This window comes from Epinephelus lanceolatus, chromosome 23, assembly GCF_041903045.1.
Source record: "Epinephelus lanceolatus isolate andai-2023 chromosome 23, ASM4190304v1, whole genome shotgun sequence".
Classification (NCBI taxonomy): domain Eukaryota; kingdom Metazoa; phylum Chordata; class Actinopteri; order Perciformes; family Serranidae; genus Epinephelus; species Epinephelus lanceolatus.
The window spans coordinates 13,937,156-13,955,119 of NC_135756.1; the positions used below are offsets into that span (position 1 = coordinate 13,937,156).

At 41.5% G+C, this 17,964-nt stretch overlaps 1 protein-coding gene across 1 annotated transcript in view; it reads right to left on the minus strand.

Annotated features, from left to right (window-relative positions):
* Positions 1-3,654: 3,654 nt before the first annotated feature.
* cacna2d1a (calcium channel, voltage-dependent, alpha 2/delta subunit 1a) overlaps positions 3,655-17,964 on the minus strand; it is a 173,328-nt gene continuing 159,018 nt past the window's right edge. Inside the window, exons 35-38 of the mRNA XM_078164982.1 lie at positions 15,168-15,294; positions 14,348-14,460; positions 11,264-11,346; positions 3,655-3,937 (exon numbers count right to left, since the gene is read on the minus strand). Coding sequence (XP_078021108.1) covers positions 3,815-3,937; positions 11,264-11,346; positions 14,348-14,460; positions 15,168-15,294 — 446 coding nt within the window. The 3' untranslated portion in view covers positions 3,655-3,814. The remainder of the gene's footprint in view (positions 3,938-11,263; positions 11,347-14,347; positions 14,461-15,167; positions 15,295-17,964) is intronic.

Below are 17,964 nucleotides of genomic sequence, written 5' to 3' on the forward strand. Positions count from 1 at the left end.
TCATATAAACAGCATTTTCCGTTTGGATATTCTGAATGTAGGATTCCGAATGATCGGAATATTGGGGTTTTTATGACAGTTTGCTACACACTGCCTATTGCCCGTTTATGTTCAGCTCAGTGTGTTGTTATGGAGTCATTGTGCACAAACCAAATTGCCAATAGTTTAGAAGGCTTTGGGGTAGTGATGCATGCCAAGAAGACAAGCTCACATTTCTGTTCAAAAGGAGAAATGCACCTACTTTAAATCATCATGAAAGACTTGGTTATCAGGTTTTATGCTGGTTTTTGTGGAAACATTGCAACCCCAGCTTTACGTGGTCAAAGAAATCTGCCACTGGTGGAAAACTCTGAGAAAATATGCACAGCTGCATGTAAATGTGGATATGAGTGGGATATTCATTTTCATTAGCCTTGTAAACAGCTTAGTAGGAATATCAGGCCTCATTCACAAACATTGCGTACGTACAAATCCACACTTAAAGGTCATATGTATAGCTGTTTCATCAAAAACGAATATTTTTTCAAAAATAATACATCCACAACACGTCCAGAAAGGTGTAGAATTAAAGTCTATATTTTCCTGAAAAAAATAATTACAGTAGAGAAATAATTGTTTAGGAAATTTTTACAGGCCGAAAATACATGGCAACCTATAGAATTGAAGAGGGTGAGTGTGAGTGCGACACCTACTGGCCGGGAAGTATGAATCCTATATCCATCCCCTTTAAACCGTGCTTAAGAATGTTTTACACACAAATCTGGGATTCATCAATATGTTCTTACCTGAATTTGTTCAAACTCTGCAAACAAATTTTGATGTGCCACAGGCCCTGCGTACGCACAACCAATAAAGTCCCTGTTGTAATGTAAAAGCTTTAACAAACAATTTTTGAAACCATTCATTGAATTCATTCATTCATTTTCCGTAGCCACTTTTCCTGTTGGGAGTCACGAGAGGGCTGGAGCCTATCCCAGCTGACATTGGGCGAGAGGTGGGGTACACCCTGGACAGGTCACCAGACTATCACAGGGCTGACACATAGAGACAGACAACCATTCACACTCACATTCACACCTACGGACAATTTAGAGTCACCAATTAACCTGCATGTCTTTGGACTGTCGGAGGAAGCCGGAGTACCTGGGGAAAATCCACGATGACACAGGGAGAACATGCAAACTCCACACAGAAGGGCTCCCGCACCCTGGTTTCGAACCCGTGTGCTGCACCACCGTGCTGCCAATATTTAAAACCATTAATTTACTATTGCAAGCACATATTTGACGTCCTTACATCCTCATAACTAAAATATTTGACTATAAATACTGAGTGTCCCAGACGTAGCTTCATTGACTCTGCCTTTGATGATGGCTACTCCCACCAATTTTTTGTGCCACAAAATTATGATAATTATTATTATTAAGAGGCATCTAGGGTATATAAAAGATTCTGATCTACCTCCAAGCAGGTGTTAAGACAGCATATCTAACCTTGCTGGAAGATATTGTAGTCTATACCTTCAGGAGAGAGCGCATCAGAGACATGATAAAACATGTTTGAAGAGAGTGACAAACGGTTAATCAACTTTTTCAACTTTCTCATCGGCGGCCCCAAACTGGTGTTTAAGGGCTTTCATATGTGCACAGAAACAACTTCAACGCCCTCTGTAAGATACACCTCTGGGCAAACGTATGTCCTGAGATAGAGAGGGCGTGGCAGCATGCTCATATACGTGCCTGTCAATTGAGGATAACTCTGAGTCACAAACATACACATAGTGGTAAGAACAAAATGGTCTGATGTAAATGTGTCATGAATCCAATGCTAATTTTGCAACGAGGCCCATGTCTTTTTTGGGAAAAGGGCAAAAAGTGGAATATTTTGTGCATGTAAATGTAGTCATTGACAGTAGCGACGAACAAACCATCAAGTTTACAACAATCGCACGCTTCCTGATATACTATTTCCTGCCTGGCTGAATTTATGTCTTTTAATCTTTAATATTGTATGAAAACATAAATTAACACCCCAAAAAACAAAGCACTTTAACATGGATTTTCATCCTGAAATCAATTATTTTTTTCTGATCTATAATTAGTACCGCATTGCAAGTTTGGATTTGGTCCTGCGAGATTTGTTATTCATTATTTTGGCAGATCTCTGATGAGTGCATTTCTTATTAAATCTGACAATTTTACTGTGCTGCGCTCGAACAAGATGACACTCTATCAGTAAAACCACCTACGGTACCATCTGTTTATTATCACGGATACGTTCGGCGTGTTTTATATTTGTAACTAATGGAAAAGAAGGCACACAAAATGAAACAAGATGAACTTATATTGGAGGAAATGAAATACAGCAGTAGAGAGGATCACAAGCCAAGTGATTTCTGCGGGGTGATAACATACCACAGTGTAATAAACTGCAAGAGGGAACCTCACGACCACATCGAGATAGAGGTTCAAACTGTGAAGACAAATAATAGCTGCACTTTGAATCGCAGTGCAGATAGTAGTCATATAATTTTAAAAAGTGACAGCAGCAAATAAAATGTACCGTCAAATAAAAACTCTCACATCCCCCTCATTCGTTTTCCCTCCTGGTGGCGATAAAAGAAACAGTAGCACGCTGTCCTGTCGCCTCAGTCAAATAAATAGTAAACAAATAAATACTCTTTCCATTCAGTAGCCACAGTCTGCAAAGCTGAAGCGTTCATCTGAGTCACACAGTCCACATGGCACTAAAGAGATTCTGTCCACCGAGCATGCATAGGAGACCAGCCAGGCTCACCCTGATTGGTTAATACGCACTATGGCAACAAAGTTTTCACTGGAGCAATCAAGTCGGAAAATCAAGTCGGAAAATCTAGATAATTTACTACTCTCGATCGCGGCTGATGATTAAATGATCAGCGACACTCAGCAGCAGGCCCTCTGTGGCAGTTGAAGGGTTGGTTTCTGAGCATGAACATAACAATGAACAATGATTTCCACACTGCAAATACAGTATCTACTGTACATGAGAGAACACTGGGGTGAAAGTAAGAGACATCTTTCGAACCCCCAGAGACACTGTGAAAATGTTCTGCGTAGTGCTATCTAGAAAATCAGACTGAGACAACATTATTTTCAGCAACCCAACGGAGGCAAACGAAGGGCATGAGGTTGTGATGTAACAATTTGGCATCTTGTACTGCAATCCTAGCCGAATTCTCAACCACAAAGCAATAAATACCTAAAAACTAACCACCGCAAATTGATTCAAAATAAACTGCACGCTTGCAAAAGGCAGCGCTGTTTCTGGCAGTGGTGAATAAAACTGCTCAATATTAATAAACAGCAAGCCCCCCCCCCCCCACTCCATGGTGAATTAAATCCCTCTAATACTATAAGGCAGTCCGATCTCTTTCATCAATGACATCAAGCCAGAGAAAGTTCAGAAGTCGCCAATCAAAATTAATCTCTGGATTCCTCTAATCTCAGCTGGTGGGGAGCGTTGAAGAGATGAAGGATAGACGTAGGTTGAGTTCTTTCTTATCTTTCAACCCATATCTTCCAATAAAACATTTCTGTTGTCACTTGTACCCTTGCAGCGGGTGAAATCGCTTTGAGAAACCCCCGAAAATGAAGGTATCAAAAGGAGAAACTGGCAGGATGTAGGGGGCTCACAGGTTTTTGTTTGTTTGTCACAAGCTCTTCTCATCGGGCGTTCGTCATTTCGGTGGCAGCGTTGCATGCTGGTTGCCGTTTTGGAGATAACAGAGAGAGAGATAGGGAGAGACAGAGGGGGTGATCAGGGTGTTCGGAGGTCATGATGGGATGGTGTGGGGTCTGGAGCCAGTCAAAACCCAGAGCAGAGCCAGCTGAAGGGCCACCATCAGCCACAGCGAGGGGCTCAGGCTGGACGCCCCGCCACAGTCAGGGTCCTCCTCCTGGTGCCGAATGGGGAGGAAAAGAAGTGAAGTCACAAGACTGTCAGAGCCAACATATTAAACTCTTACCGAATGACCGTTCACTAAGCCCCTCCCCTGAACATGACTGTCCAATCATAGATTAGTGGCCATAAGTTGGCATGGCAAACCTGTCAAGCTTTCTGCGTAGCAAAAGTGTGCATGGAGCTGTAGGATAAGTTATGCAGGGCTGCCCCAGACTAAGAATTTTCCCAGTCGACCAATAGTCATCATTTAGGGCCATTAGTCGACCAGTCGTCCACATGTTTACGATATTAATGTAATTATTAGATTATATATTTTGGCAGGACAACACAATGGTTTGAGTTTAAGGTGTGAGAAAGAATAATATCAGTAACATTGTTAACACTGTGCTACATTACAGAGAAATACAAAACTGCACTAATGAACCTTCAACCTTACCAAGCGTCTAGCCTGGTCGACTATGACTGGTAGGCAGTTTTAGCATACATCGATTTTTACATGCCATTGAGTGCATAGTTATGATCCCATGACAGGATTGCAAAAGTCAGTTGAAAGCATTAAAAAGCCATCTGCTGACAGTGTTTCTAACACATTCTTGAACCTAATGTTCTATAGCTATTAAACTTTGCCTGTTATCCATTCACAAGACAGTCTTTGATTTTTTCATCTGAAGCCTGCTTTTGTTTACCTCTGTTTGAAATCAAAGGGCTGTCTAGACCAAGAACAATAACTATAAGAACTATCAGTACATTGTTTTCAAAATAGTTCTAACCCAAGTGGATGGCAGAGTCCACACCACAAGTATAATGACAACAGTGCTGCTATTTGGGTTCACTTTCAGAGCGATTTGATGAACAATAGAAACACTGACAAACATTCAAAATCTGTCCGTATTTATAGGGCATCACATTTAACAATGGCAGACAAGACTGTGACTCATGACTGAGGTTTAAAAATACACACCCCTGTTTGATAAAAGAGTCTTTATAAAGACCAAGAAAGAAGAATGACATATGGGATGCAACCAGGCTTACCTTTGGAATTAGCAGTATGTATTATGTTATAATTAACTGAGATGAGCAGACAATTATTTGTTTCTCCGTGCAACGAACAGCAGGAACAGGTCATCAATATGTATTTTCCTAAGCTGCTGATTAGGGCCAGGTATCGTTTTAAAAACTCCGCTACTAGCATCGATACCAGTACACTTTTTTTTTTTTTTAAGATATTTTTTGGGCCATTTTGCCTTTAATGGACAGGACAGGTAAGTGTGAAGGAGGGGGAGAGAGAGAGGGGATGACATGCAGCAAAGGGCCACAGGCTGGATTCGAACCCGGGCCGCTGCGGCAACAGCCTTGTACATGGGGCGCCTGCTCTACCACTAAGCCACCGACGCCCCCAATACCAGTACACTTAAAGTGATACTGATACCAATAGAGTACTTAATTTATGCTCGACTTCACTACATCAAAGACTGTATGAGTTGTTGCAGCTGTTGCTGCGGGACATTTAATAGAGTCACACACACATTTTGACAGGGCTAACTGTTAGCATCACATGGCTAACTTCACCTAACTGTTATTACCAGGTTTAACGATGAGTTGAGCCATTTAGGTGTTGGTGTGAGTTTATTAGTACCCTTTAACAGCTCTGTGTTGGATGTTAGCCTCTGCTGCTGTGTTAGCTCATGCTAACCACGCAGACATTAGGAGGGGAGCTGCTCTGGTGATGGCAGCAACAGAAAGTTTGCTAATCGAGCCTGGTCTCACTCCAGAGTCGACGAAAACCAGCGCTTGGGCAGTGACTCTTGGCATCAGAAACCAACGAAAAAAGGTGTCCTTTAACGTTGGTATGATATGTGGCTGGTTGCCGTTACAGTTTAAAAGGTGCCCGGTGGCATCCGGGGGAAACGCGGCAGGACGAAAGTTAAGGCAGTGAAAGTACAACTGAGGCGGGCGGGAGGTGTTCGTGTCCAATAAGATTGTAAAGCCATACCCTGTTCTTTTTTACTAAACCTGACCACGTGTTTCTGTTGTTGAAGGAAATAAAAGTCTTTAAGTTGTTGTACCAACATAGTTTGTTTATTTTGAAAGAGACTGTATGTAAACAGTAAATTTCCTGTGAAAATGGAAGTGTATTTTGAAAGAAGACGATGCATGTAACAGGCAGAACTTGACACGGTGTCCCAGAACGTCAACAACCAACGCACCCAGGATACCTTGCATGTCATATGCAGATGTGCAAAGTACATGACCAAACGTTGATATGTTACGAGGTCGGAGTGAGAATGTGTTGGCTGATCCTGTGGGGAGTCTGGACAGTCAAGGATCAGAACCCCGGTGTAAAAAGGATCGAATACAGGTATCGTTTGACTAGAGCAGTTCAATACCTCTCAGTACTGGGTTATTTTGGTCAATACCCTAAAGGTATTGAGTTCTGATACCCAGCCCGACTGCTGACACAGCTGGAGTGTGCAGGGAATGCTTGGCGCCACAGTTTACAGATTGTTATCATGCATCAGTGTGGATGCTGACATCATTATTATTATAGTCATTGTTGTAATTATTGCTCTTGGTGTGCACAGCCCTTTAATGTGTTACCTTTATCACTGTTAACTACACATGTGCTCTGCGACAACAGAAAGCTTGACAGGTGTAGCATGTTAGCAACACTAACTAAGGGGTGTGGGGTTAAGCAAACGGTCAACCAGAACTATGCAGGGATCAAACAGGAGGTCAAGACATATAAAAAAGCTTCAAAATGTCTTTTTTATACTTGACTGGAAAACTTTGAGCCATAATGTCTGACCATAACTGATTGGCTACTCTCACTCTCTGCGTGCTTAGCATCTGGAGAGGTACAAGGGGAAAGAAATGCCTCTCCTCGATATGTGTTTGGAAAGGGAAAAAAAAAGTTGAGAATCATTAAAAGAGACGCACAAACGTCTGGATGCAAATGAGAAGTGAGTGGCCTGCTTTAGCTAGCGTCTGGCTACATCAGTAATCAGATGTCAGCAGAGACAGACACCGGAGTCTATTGCCTGAGACAGACAATGATAGATGGGGGAAGATGTAAAGAGTGTGGCTTGAAGTTCAAAGTCAGGTGAGACGGATAAGAAATGTTGGCGAGAGACAGAAACAGACCGGGAGGTAAGTTGGGGGGGAGGTGAAGACAGATGGTGGTACAACATAAGAGAGAGTGACAGGTGAAAGAGATAAGGGAAGAAAAACAATGGAAAAAGACACGAAGAAGTAGAACAAAGCCGAAACAGTCAGATGTGAAAGGAGGAGACGCGATAAGGCGAGGAAAACAAACAGAGTAGAAACACCAGGAGAAATGGTGCAAAAGTTAGGAGTCAAAAGCAGTAAGATTGAGAGCAAGATAATGACAACATGTTAATGAAAGAGAAAGCTAGCGTTATGGGACTGACCCGAGACAGCACATGAACAGTGGCAGCAGTAACATGAGCAGAGAGGAAGCCAATGGGGAGCCTGCGCTCCTTCGGCACATGGCCTCATCCTAACCATCAACAGCCAATCACAGAGCAGGAAACAGAGAAAACAGAGAGAAAGAGAGAGTCATGCAGCAAAAGGTCCACATAGTTAGCAAGAAGTTAGGAAGCAAATATGAGCAGAGAAGGCAAGAAAATTAGTTTAGACAATAGTAGTACAAGACAGATGCGTTCACTTGCGAGACAAGAGTGTGAGAGAAAAAGTTAAGAGTGTGTGGGTGGATGTTTGTGTGTGTATGACGGTGCAGGCGTCAGAGTTAATTCATAAGACCGACAAAGTTTGACACTGGAAAAAGACTATAGAGTGAAAACAAACAGAGCATTCGAGCGCAGAGGTTTCACACGCAGAGATTCTGTGCTGCTCATAAAAATGTTTGTTTAGCTTAGTTATTCATAGTCAAGCAACAACCGACTGTTTGTCTTTGCGTGGGAAATCTGCACACATACAGCTTTCAAGGGATTGCAAAAAAAAAGGCATGCACCATGTAAAGATATTAGTAATGGAAAGGTGCCATGGGTAGAATTTCTTCACTGATATATTGTTTCCATATCAGGAGTGCAGATTAAGGATTTTGGGCTGTGTCCAGTGAGACTAAAAACTTAAGGTTTTTTTTTTTTTTAAAGACTGCCTGAAATCCTTCCTTAGTTCTTTATTGGTCCCTTATATACTGCTGTGCTACCCCTTATTTTCCAGGTGAAATGCCAAAACAGATCAAGTTGTTTCATCTGGAGTATGAATTTGGAAAGGAAAAAAGACCAATAACAGGCACTCTGGGGGTTGGGCTGCACGATACAAACTAAACTGTCACATTTACCTTTATAACACTGAATGTGATGATAATGTTAACAATATTTTCTTCCTTCATTGATTCGTAAGTTGAGCTTTTGTTTCACTGTCATTAATTGTTGTGTTTACACCGGTCACTTTATCAGGTACACCTGTTCAACTGCTTGTTAACACAAATAGCTAATCAGCCAATCACGTGGCAGCAACTCAGTGCATTTAGGCATGTAGACATGGTGAAGACGACCTGCTGAAGTTCAAACCGAGCACCAGAATGAGGAAGAAAGGTGATTTAAGTGACTTTGAATGTGGCATGGTTGTTAGTGCCAGATGGGCTGGTCTGAGTATTTCAGAAACTGCTGATCTGCTGGGATTTTCACACACAACCACCTCTAGGGTTTACAGAGGATGGTCTGAAAGAAAGGAAATATCCAGTGAGCAGCAGTTCTCTGGGTGAAAATGCCTTGTTGATGCCCGAGGTCAGGGGAGAATGGCCAGACTGCTTCAAGATAATAGAAAGGCAACAGTAACTCAAATAACCACTAATTACAACCAAGGAACCAACGGTTCAGGCTGCTGGTGGTGTAATGGTGTGGGGGATATTTTCTTGGCACACTTTGGGCCCCTTAGTACCAACTGAGCATGGTTTAAACACCACAGCCTACCTGAGTATTGTTGCTGACCGTGTCCATCCCTTTATGACCACAGTGTACCCATCTTCTGATGGCTACTTCCAGCTGCCATGTCACAAAGCTCAAATCATCTCAAACGTTTCTTGAACATGACAATGAGTTCACTGTACTCCAGTGGCCTCCACAGTCACAAGATCTCAATCCAATAGAGCACCTTTGTGATGTGGTGGAACAGGAGATTCACATCATGGATCTGCAGCTGACAAATCTGCAGCAAGTGTGTGATGCTATCATGTCAATATGGACCAAAGTCTCTGAGGAATGTTTCCAGCACCTTGTTGAATCTGTGCCACAAAGAATTAAGGCAGTTCACCTGGTACTAGTAAGGTGTACCTGATAAAGTGACCGGTGAGTGTGTACTTTCTGTTTAAAGCTGCTCTGATCAATATTTTTCTATCAATAATTGATCAAATGAGTATGTCTAATGTGAAAAGGGTCAACTGTAGTGATAAACCCACTGAGTATTATCATTCAACTCTGCAACATCACTCAGCCGTACTGTGTGTTTTAGCATCTTTCAGCTCTTTGTTTTGGTTTTTACGACCCGCAACTTTAATGTTTTGGTTTCCTTTAACTGCTCTCGTAAACCCATTATATGCTGCCTGCCCAGCACTAAACGGTAGACAGACTAAGGGATTTATCTTCATGATCTATAACACGTGGTCTGAAGTGCATTGAGGACATGTCCAATTGTACTTTTGCTAGTTAAACACCACACAATATGGGTGCAAGGGGCTAAGGGGTTATATTTAGTCCCTTAATTCATGATAGGTGCATTATGGGTGTAAGATGAATTCTTTAAAAGCTGCTATTTACATGGAAGATGTGGCAAATTGGAGATGGGAGCAGTTTTCTGCTGAGAGTGATGCAGTATGATCAGGAATGTCATGGCAGCAAATATTGTGGGACATTTAAGGAGCAACACTAAAAATTGTAATTATGAACTTGACAACGGAAACAGAACTAAATTTTTGGTTTCTGAAATAATAAAATTACCCTGCTCCTTGTTGGTAAATGCGCACAGCATCTCTCTTAATGGGGAGTTAAGACAGCAGCTCTGCTGTGCTCTCTGCTACGTTGACATTTTTCTAATTTTCCTATCATTTCACCAACCCCCAACCCATTTGCATGTCCCTGTATGTGTACTAAGCAGAGTGTACACAAGTTGTAAACCCACCTATGTAGGCGCATTTACTGTCTGGATAAGGCACCCTTTAAATACACCATTCTAGCTTTTGACCAGATTTTTGTTGCTCAGAGGTGTAATTGCATCCTGTTGCCTCAAAACAGCAATGCCCCTATTATGACTGGTAAACAGATGATAATGAGAAAATGAAAAGCTGTAGTAGGCTCATTATTTCAAGAAGGGATTACAGAAATGGGCAAGGTGGCAGCTTTTAAGAGAATATCTTATATCTACAAGGTAGAAAAATATAATGGGGAATGTTTCGGCGGTTCCACTCACTACAGGAGGGTAAGTGAACACACCTGTCTGAGCATAGGGGGAGTGGTTTTGATTTTGCCAAGTACCAGGCGCATTATACAGTGTGTGTATATTGATATGTTTGTTACAAAATGTCATGTGCAGTTGTAAACATATAGACACATGTTGTCAGTAGTGCACACAGCCCTTGAGTTAATGAAAACCAAAACACAGCTAAAAGAGCCCCATTTGCCAGGTGGCCAGATACAAGTCTCTCAATGAATGCTAATGTTATGTGAATGTAGACAACTATTTGGTAACAACTTCCCCATAACTTGTTCATAGGAACTCAGTGTTGTGTTTTTAGCTTGTTGAGGTGCCCCAAAGTGGCCTAGTGGTCAGATTCAGGCAATTATCTATTTATTCAAAATTGAAATATGAGGAAATTTATGTCAGGAAGAGACAGCTTAACATCAGCATTTTAACAAATGTGGGTTATGGTCCAGGCCTAATGTACCTCAGGTTTTTCAAAAGTATATGTTAGCTTTGGATCTATAGATGATTTTCATAGTCCTGTCAGTGCTGAGTACTGATTGAAGCTCTGTCTTGCGAGCTGTCCAGACCTAGATTTTCTTTGGCGATGAACTCAAATGATTTTAGCAGTGAAACCCGAAAACAGTAGCCTCTGGGCGCACTCTTTAATTTGAGAGGCTTTCCCCCATTTCAGGCTGGATTTTCTGCAAACGTCTTTAATTCTTATGAGAGCAATAAAGCAGCAGTGGTCTCACTGTTCAGCAGCTTGGCAGTGTTATACATGAAACTCTACACAGAGCACCCTTAGCTGCAAAACTGTGCGATTCACATTGTTCTATTCTCAACCAGAAGCAGCCCAGGTCTGGTGGAAGCAACTTACGTGTTCATTGTTATCAAAACAGACCGCAGGCCCTTTCCTGTACCGAGGGTTTTGAGCCAGTTCACATGGATCAGGACCAGTAGCTGGATAAGTAATGTCAGGAACATGACACAGTTTCTGAGTGTTTTCATAATAGCAGCAACAGATAGTTATTTTTTCAGCAGACACTTGTAACTCTGATTACCTTCTGGAAATAACTAAGAAATATTATATTACTGTCCAAACCAAGCAGATCCAGTATAAATGCTAGTATAAATGCTAAGGGACTATTAAAGGTTGTATATTCAACTTTCGGAAAAGGTTGCTGTTAGTGACTCCTCTAACTGCAGTTAGTGTCCTCCACAGCCGCAAGTACCTGCATTGGCCACAACAGTGATGACAAAGAGACTGTGATTGATCTGCATCATGCTAAAGATCAGTGGGAAATAAATTACAATCTTATTGAGAGTAACGTTACTATCTCTAAGCTCCTATTTCATTTGGCCCATTGGCTCCATCATACCAACTCGCTCACTGCTTGTAAATTACTTTAGTAGATCACATTGCAAAGCAAGCAATGGCTGATCCATGCAGTGTAGCTGGCTGGCTAACCTTAGCTCAGGTTACGGTAAATTCGAGCTAGCTTAGCTTAGCTAAGGTGCATTGATCTGGCGTTGGTTGCTACATAATGGATAAAGTAATTTGCAAACCAGCCCCGGGAGTCCTGATAAAATAGCTAATGCTACCCATTAGAGTTGAGCCGAATACTCGGGTGAAACTAGTATCTGGTACAGATAATGTACTTTTTACAAATACAAGTAGGCTACTGTACGAGTAAAATGTGTCGATATCTGTACTTGTGATGAACTGTGATCAATAACAATCTGAGGTTAGTTTTCTAATGAATAATAACGATAGCAGCTTCTGATCAAACCATATCAATATCAGACTTAAAATAACAACTTCCAGTTAGGCCCCGCCTGCTTTTGATTGTAACCCCACCTACTTCCATATCAAACCCCGCCCATTCTGAGTACAGATACAGATACAGATAATTTAGTTGGTTTAATGACACAGATAAAGATAATGGTGTTTGCGCTCATCCCTTTTATCAACTCAATACAGTATTTTGCAATGTAAGATAGCTGGCAATTTGTCTGCCTTAGACAACAACATAACATTAGCGAACATCAGCCAGGTAAATCTACAGTATCGCAATTTATTTCACGCAGCCTGTTCTCATGCACTGTTCGTACTATTTCCTACAGAAAGTAATGCACCAATTTTGTGCATATTCTAGGTAATCTTAAACCTGTAATTCGAGTATAATCCATGTATTTAGGAGGACTGTAATTATGTAACCAACATGCTGAAGGGAATAAAGAATAAAGAAAGAAGTGGTCCTGTAAGATTGGAGGTTGGGGCAGTGGATGGGTCATAAAACACAGGACTTTCCCCAGGAGACTGGTGTTTGGAACCGCAGAATTCTAATTATTTTAAGGCATGTCGTCACCATGTTTCTTTTCCTAAACCTAACCACAGTAAATTTACATTAAGTGCATAACTTTACGTATGTATGTAACGTCATTTGTGGGATGCTAATACGTAGGACATCATACAAACGGTTGTATGAGAATACGTTGTTCCATGTCAGCGCTTCCTCCGGAATTTGGGGGGCACTAAAATTATTACATGGGGCACTGAATTTGCTAAATTTACTAATTATCAGACCACAAATGAGTCAGACATTGTTCAGTGGCTGTAATGCCTTGTTTCCACTTCCATATGTGACTGGTGTCCGTAGATCTGTAAATATATGGATGATGATGCCTGTAGTGTCCAACGCAAGGAAGTGCATTTCTTTATGGATGGATAGGAACTAAATGTCACCATGGGGGAGAGGCTAATTTTGTCCATTTTTTGCCACCCAGTAGTTTGGAATATACGCAAACAAGACCTGCCAGGTACGTGGTGTGTTTTGCGAAATATTTAATTAAAAAGACGTCTGAACGGCTGAATGAGTCATAACGATAATGTGATTGTATATAATGTATAACCATATTTATAGCAGAATAACATTACTCAGATTCACAATATGTTACAACTAGATTAAAAAGTTCTTTTTAATCACACAAACTCACTTGACAATCAACAGGCAATTGAATTAAAGAAAGTAGCCTGTTAGCTAGTTAGCAGCCTGTTAGCTAAGCTAGCACACTGTCATAGGGTCTCTCCAAAATCCACCGCAAAATCTCAATTTTCTTTTTACATACTCAAGGCAAACAGTGGACAGAAATATTAAAGAGAGGAGTTTCGCAGGCACATATTTATTATCACGATTATTATTATTGCCTTGTCTCTGTACACACACCTAAGTGGAAATGAGGTGTAACAGCTGAAATCCAGCCAGCGCCAAGCTTAGCAGTGGTCTTATAGACTTTGTGCAAGAAAGGGATTTCTTGTTAAAGGTTTATCAAATCCAAGAAAATTTGGCCCAAGTTCCTTACACACAAATCAGTCCACAGGCTGCTACAAGCAACCAAAGAATTGAGGAAGGTCTCTGTTTTTAAGCTACGCTACAATCTGTTCACCTGATGGCAATAAAAAACAATCCATGTAAAAACGTACATACAGTACCTTTAAAACTTGCAAACTGTCTCTTTGGATTTCAAGTGCATTGCTTAATACCTCAATGATATGGCAGTCACTTTCAAGCATTGTGTTTTCCAAAGGGCTTAAAATATAATTGCCCACAGCCCTGTGTGTGTGAGAGCGCATCATAGATTTGTTTGTAAGCTATTCAGCAGACTTATCCCACATGACCATCTGCTTTACAGACACAGCAGAGAGAACCCCAGCATGGATACATCTGAGTTCTGGGCCAAATTTTAAATGTCAATAACTGTGGAAATGTTCACTCATCATTATTACGGCTGTGGAATTTCAATGATGCAAATGAGGGGAACAGTAAGTTGTGAGAATTATGGATAAGCAGCATCTATTCGTGATTATCTTGTCAAAAACACAAACTACTTGAAACATCTGTTCACTGAATCAAATGTACATGTTTGCGCCAGATGATGGCTGCGTTGGGTAAAAGGATACACTGCTGTTCGTCCTGTATTAACGGCTTGGTGTCACAGGATGAGCAGGTGAGTTTTGCATCAGAGATGATAAAGACCAAGTTTGTCTTGGGCAGCTTTTCAGCATGGTAGAGCCTGGAGAGGAGCAGACACACAAGAGACAGAGACAAGAGATGTTGTTGACACATGGGCTTCAATCCAGGAAAGATGGAGATCAAATTTCAAGGAGACATGTAATGAAAGGAAGACAGCAATTTTGTTTTGCTGCTTTAAAGTGAACATGAGTTATTCCTCATTCATGACTAAGGAACGCTCCAGAAACCTTGTAATCCTTACCACAATGAAAAGCACACTGTCTATCGCTCAATCAAGTCTCTTAACTGCTTTTATTCCCAAGGGGACAGAAGCCTGCTGTGCCACCCCACTGTCCTCCGGGACCTTTACCGAAACCCACATGTCTCTGGTGCACAAATGATTTTCTCTGCTTTTTTTATGGCGGTCGTTAAAAAGAAACGTGTGTGCAGCTAATGTGCAGGAACGCCGCGCGGCACGCGGGCAGGCACTCCATTAGCCGGCACGAGGGGGCTTTAAAATGGCGTACGTACACACACGTGTACACAATCAAACACACACGAACATGCCAGGACGGTGGTCCACACTAGTGACTTGACTTCACCTTCATGGCATGTGAATTTTTACAGCCCTCTCTTAGTGGCACCTCTGGGGACTTCATTTGTGTCTCATTGATGCAAATGTATCACTGCAGGTCAGGCAAAGTGTTTAGACCCTAACTATACTCTGTATGTGTGTATATGTAGCTGAGAAGAAGTCCATATTTTTACCTGGTGCAGTTTTCACAGTCGATTGTGCCTTTGAACGACAGGTTGTTGGTCTCAAAGTAGTATTGAGTTTGCTCTGTGATGCAGACCTCTTTGAGCATGGCATCTGACATTTCATCATCCATCTCGGCTGTGGAGGAACACACAACAACTTTAGGTGTTTTCCAAAATATATACATCTTAAGCCCGGTATACACTGCGATTTTGGGCTGTCCCTGACGAAAGACGACCAACATGAAAGAAACATGGCGATATCTTTGGTTGTGGCTCTAAAACAGTGGTCCTACGTCACACAGTGAGAGAAGGCCTGTTGTCGTCCAGCAATCAAAGACAGCCTGGGATAAAATTATGACTGACAGAAATTTTGGATGACCGTCTCACTGTGTGACTGTTGTTACGACCTACGTCTACTAACCAACCAATAGAAATTCAGCATTAAGTGACGTACTGGCGGTAAACCCAACAAACAAGATGTAAAGCAGCTCACCATGGAGGCAAAACGCACGAAATGAAATCTGTGGGATTCCAGCAAAGAGGAAAAAACCTTGTTGAGCTGTGGCAGCACAAGCCTTGTTTGTATTATGTGTCCTCCAACTCTTAATACTAATAATACATTATTAGTCTGTTAAAATGGCATTACATTTGGTGAAGAAGACATTATGACTTGTTTAGGACTTGAAACTCAAAGATTAGGACTTGGAACTTGACAGTCTTGGCTTGGGACTTGAGTGCAAAGACTTGAGACTCACTTGTGACTTGCAAAACAACGACTTGGTCTCACCTGTGATAATCTTTATTTGTGCCTAATCCAATTCAATACCATTTAAAAAAAACAGAGCACCTGTTGCCTTCACCACTACAATGAGAAATCCATGCAACTTAATTGTAAATACATGTAGAATGCATTAAGTCAGAGCTGGCTGTCTGACTCCTGCTGCACACCCAGATACACACTGGATTTCTCTTCTGGGGGCTCTTGGGACCCAGCGGTCCTTAAAAATCACATTCCATGAATTCATAAATCAAAAAATTGCAATGGACAAGCAACGTAAAACAAATAGAAGAATAAGTTGATGAACAAACCAATGAACATAAAGCGCTTGACTCTTGTGTGCTATAAAGTGTTTAACTGTTTAACCAAATTAGAAGACAATATATTTTCTCCCTTACTCCTAATCATTTAGATACTTTTGCTTTTACAAGGTCGGATTTTGAGATAAATGCCCCTGGGACTGCGAAATCAACCTGATACAACAGACATGAATGAATTGATTCTCACAGGATTTAAAAACAGCATCTTGTACACAGATAACACAGAATATTGTCCAACTGAAGAAACAGTCCTGATGATTTGACTGCTGTTACCTCCATTGAAATGGCGATAGAAATCTGAGAGACATGGTTCTCAAAACCTGGAGAAATTGAAGGGATACTTCAGATTTTTAAAGTGGGGTTGTATGAACTACTTATCCATGGTCAGTGTATTACCTACAGTAGATGTCAGTCAATGCCCCAAGAGTTTAAAGAAGCAGGTACCGTTCCGCACCGTCCCCATTTTTGGTCCCCCCCTCTGTTGGGGTACCTAACACACAAATCTGGTACTAAAAGGTGGAGCTGTGAACACTGCAGTCTGATTGGTCAGTAGAGGACGGTCACTCTGCTCAGGGCTGAGTTGTGGCTGGTTTTGAGGCTCATGTAACCACTGTTCATACCGTGGAAAGATTTACACATATTATAAACTGTAACTATAAAATGAAAGGATGTTTTGCTGCCTCTCACAGCAGCTGCAGTCTGAGAAAAAATAATTTAATTCACTGGGCCGACTGCCGGCAACTTTTAAGGTGGAACGTTAACGTTAATGTTACTCAATGCATGAGCTGACGACTTGAATCCATCAGCACACCTTAAATGTCACTGTGACAACTTGGCCATCACTTTAGTTTTTATATGACACACACTTTTAGTAATAAGTGGATCTTCAAGCATTTATATATATAAATTCAACCGGGTTATGTGAACGGCATATATTCTAATCCTCAATCAGGGAAAAAAAAGTGTTGCGGAGCGTCGTTCCTGTGGGCTACAGCTACACTAAACCCCTGAGCTTGCCTGAGAAGGACTAAATGCACAAACCTGCTATTTTTAAATATCCCATGGAGAGAGACTTGTTCTGAAACTGTCGGCGTGTAACTTCGTTCTGTGGATGATTAACAAGGCGCGGACTTCCATCTGTGTCACCGGTAAGGAGCAAATACAGTGAGTGCTGGACAGAGCAGTGAGTGACAACAACCCCGCCCACATTTAAGAGTACTGTTTACGGTGGAAACACTAGGGTCTAGGTACCATGTCTGAAGGGTTACTTTTGGTTCCAAAGGTACTATAAAGAAAGTGTTTGGTGGAAACGGGCTTTAGCTAGTTTGTGTTACTGTGTGACTTTGGTGAATCTGAACTACCCCGTTAAAACACAAAACTAATTCATTGAGGCAGCGGTAGACTAGCAGCTTCTATTTTCAGTGAGGTAAAATTACTGTTTTTGTCAATGGAGTCTGGTGGCTTTAGAGAGAACATAGATACGTTTCCCTTTCAGTTCAGTTCCCCATCAGAAAAGGCTGTCTGACAGCAAAGGTACAGCTGTGAAAATGTTCTAAATATAGTGTACACCTAAACTGATATTGATTTTTTAGATGGGACCTTTTTTTTGGAAGCTTAAATATGTTTTGCTGCTGCCCCCATCCACAGCAGTACATTGCCTAGCTTCCGTGGCGGTACACCTGCCTGCTTCTCCAAACTGGGGCCGCAC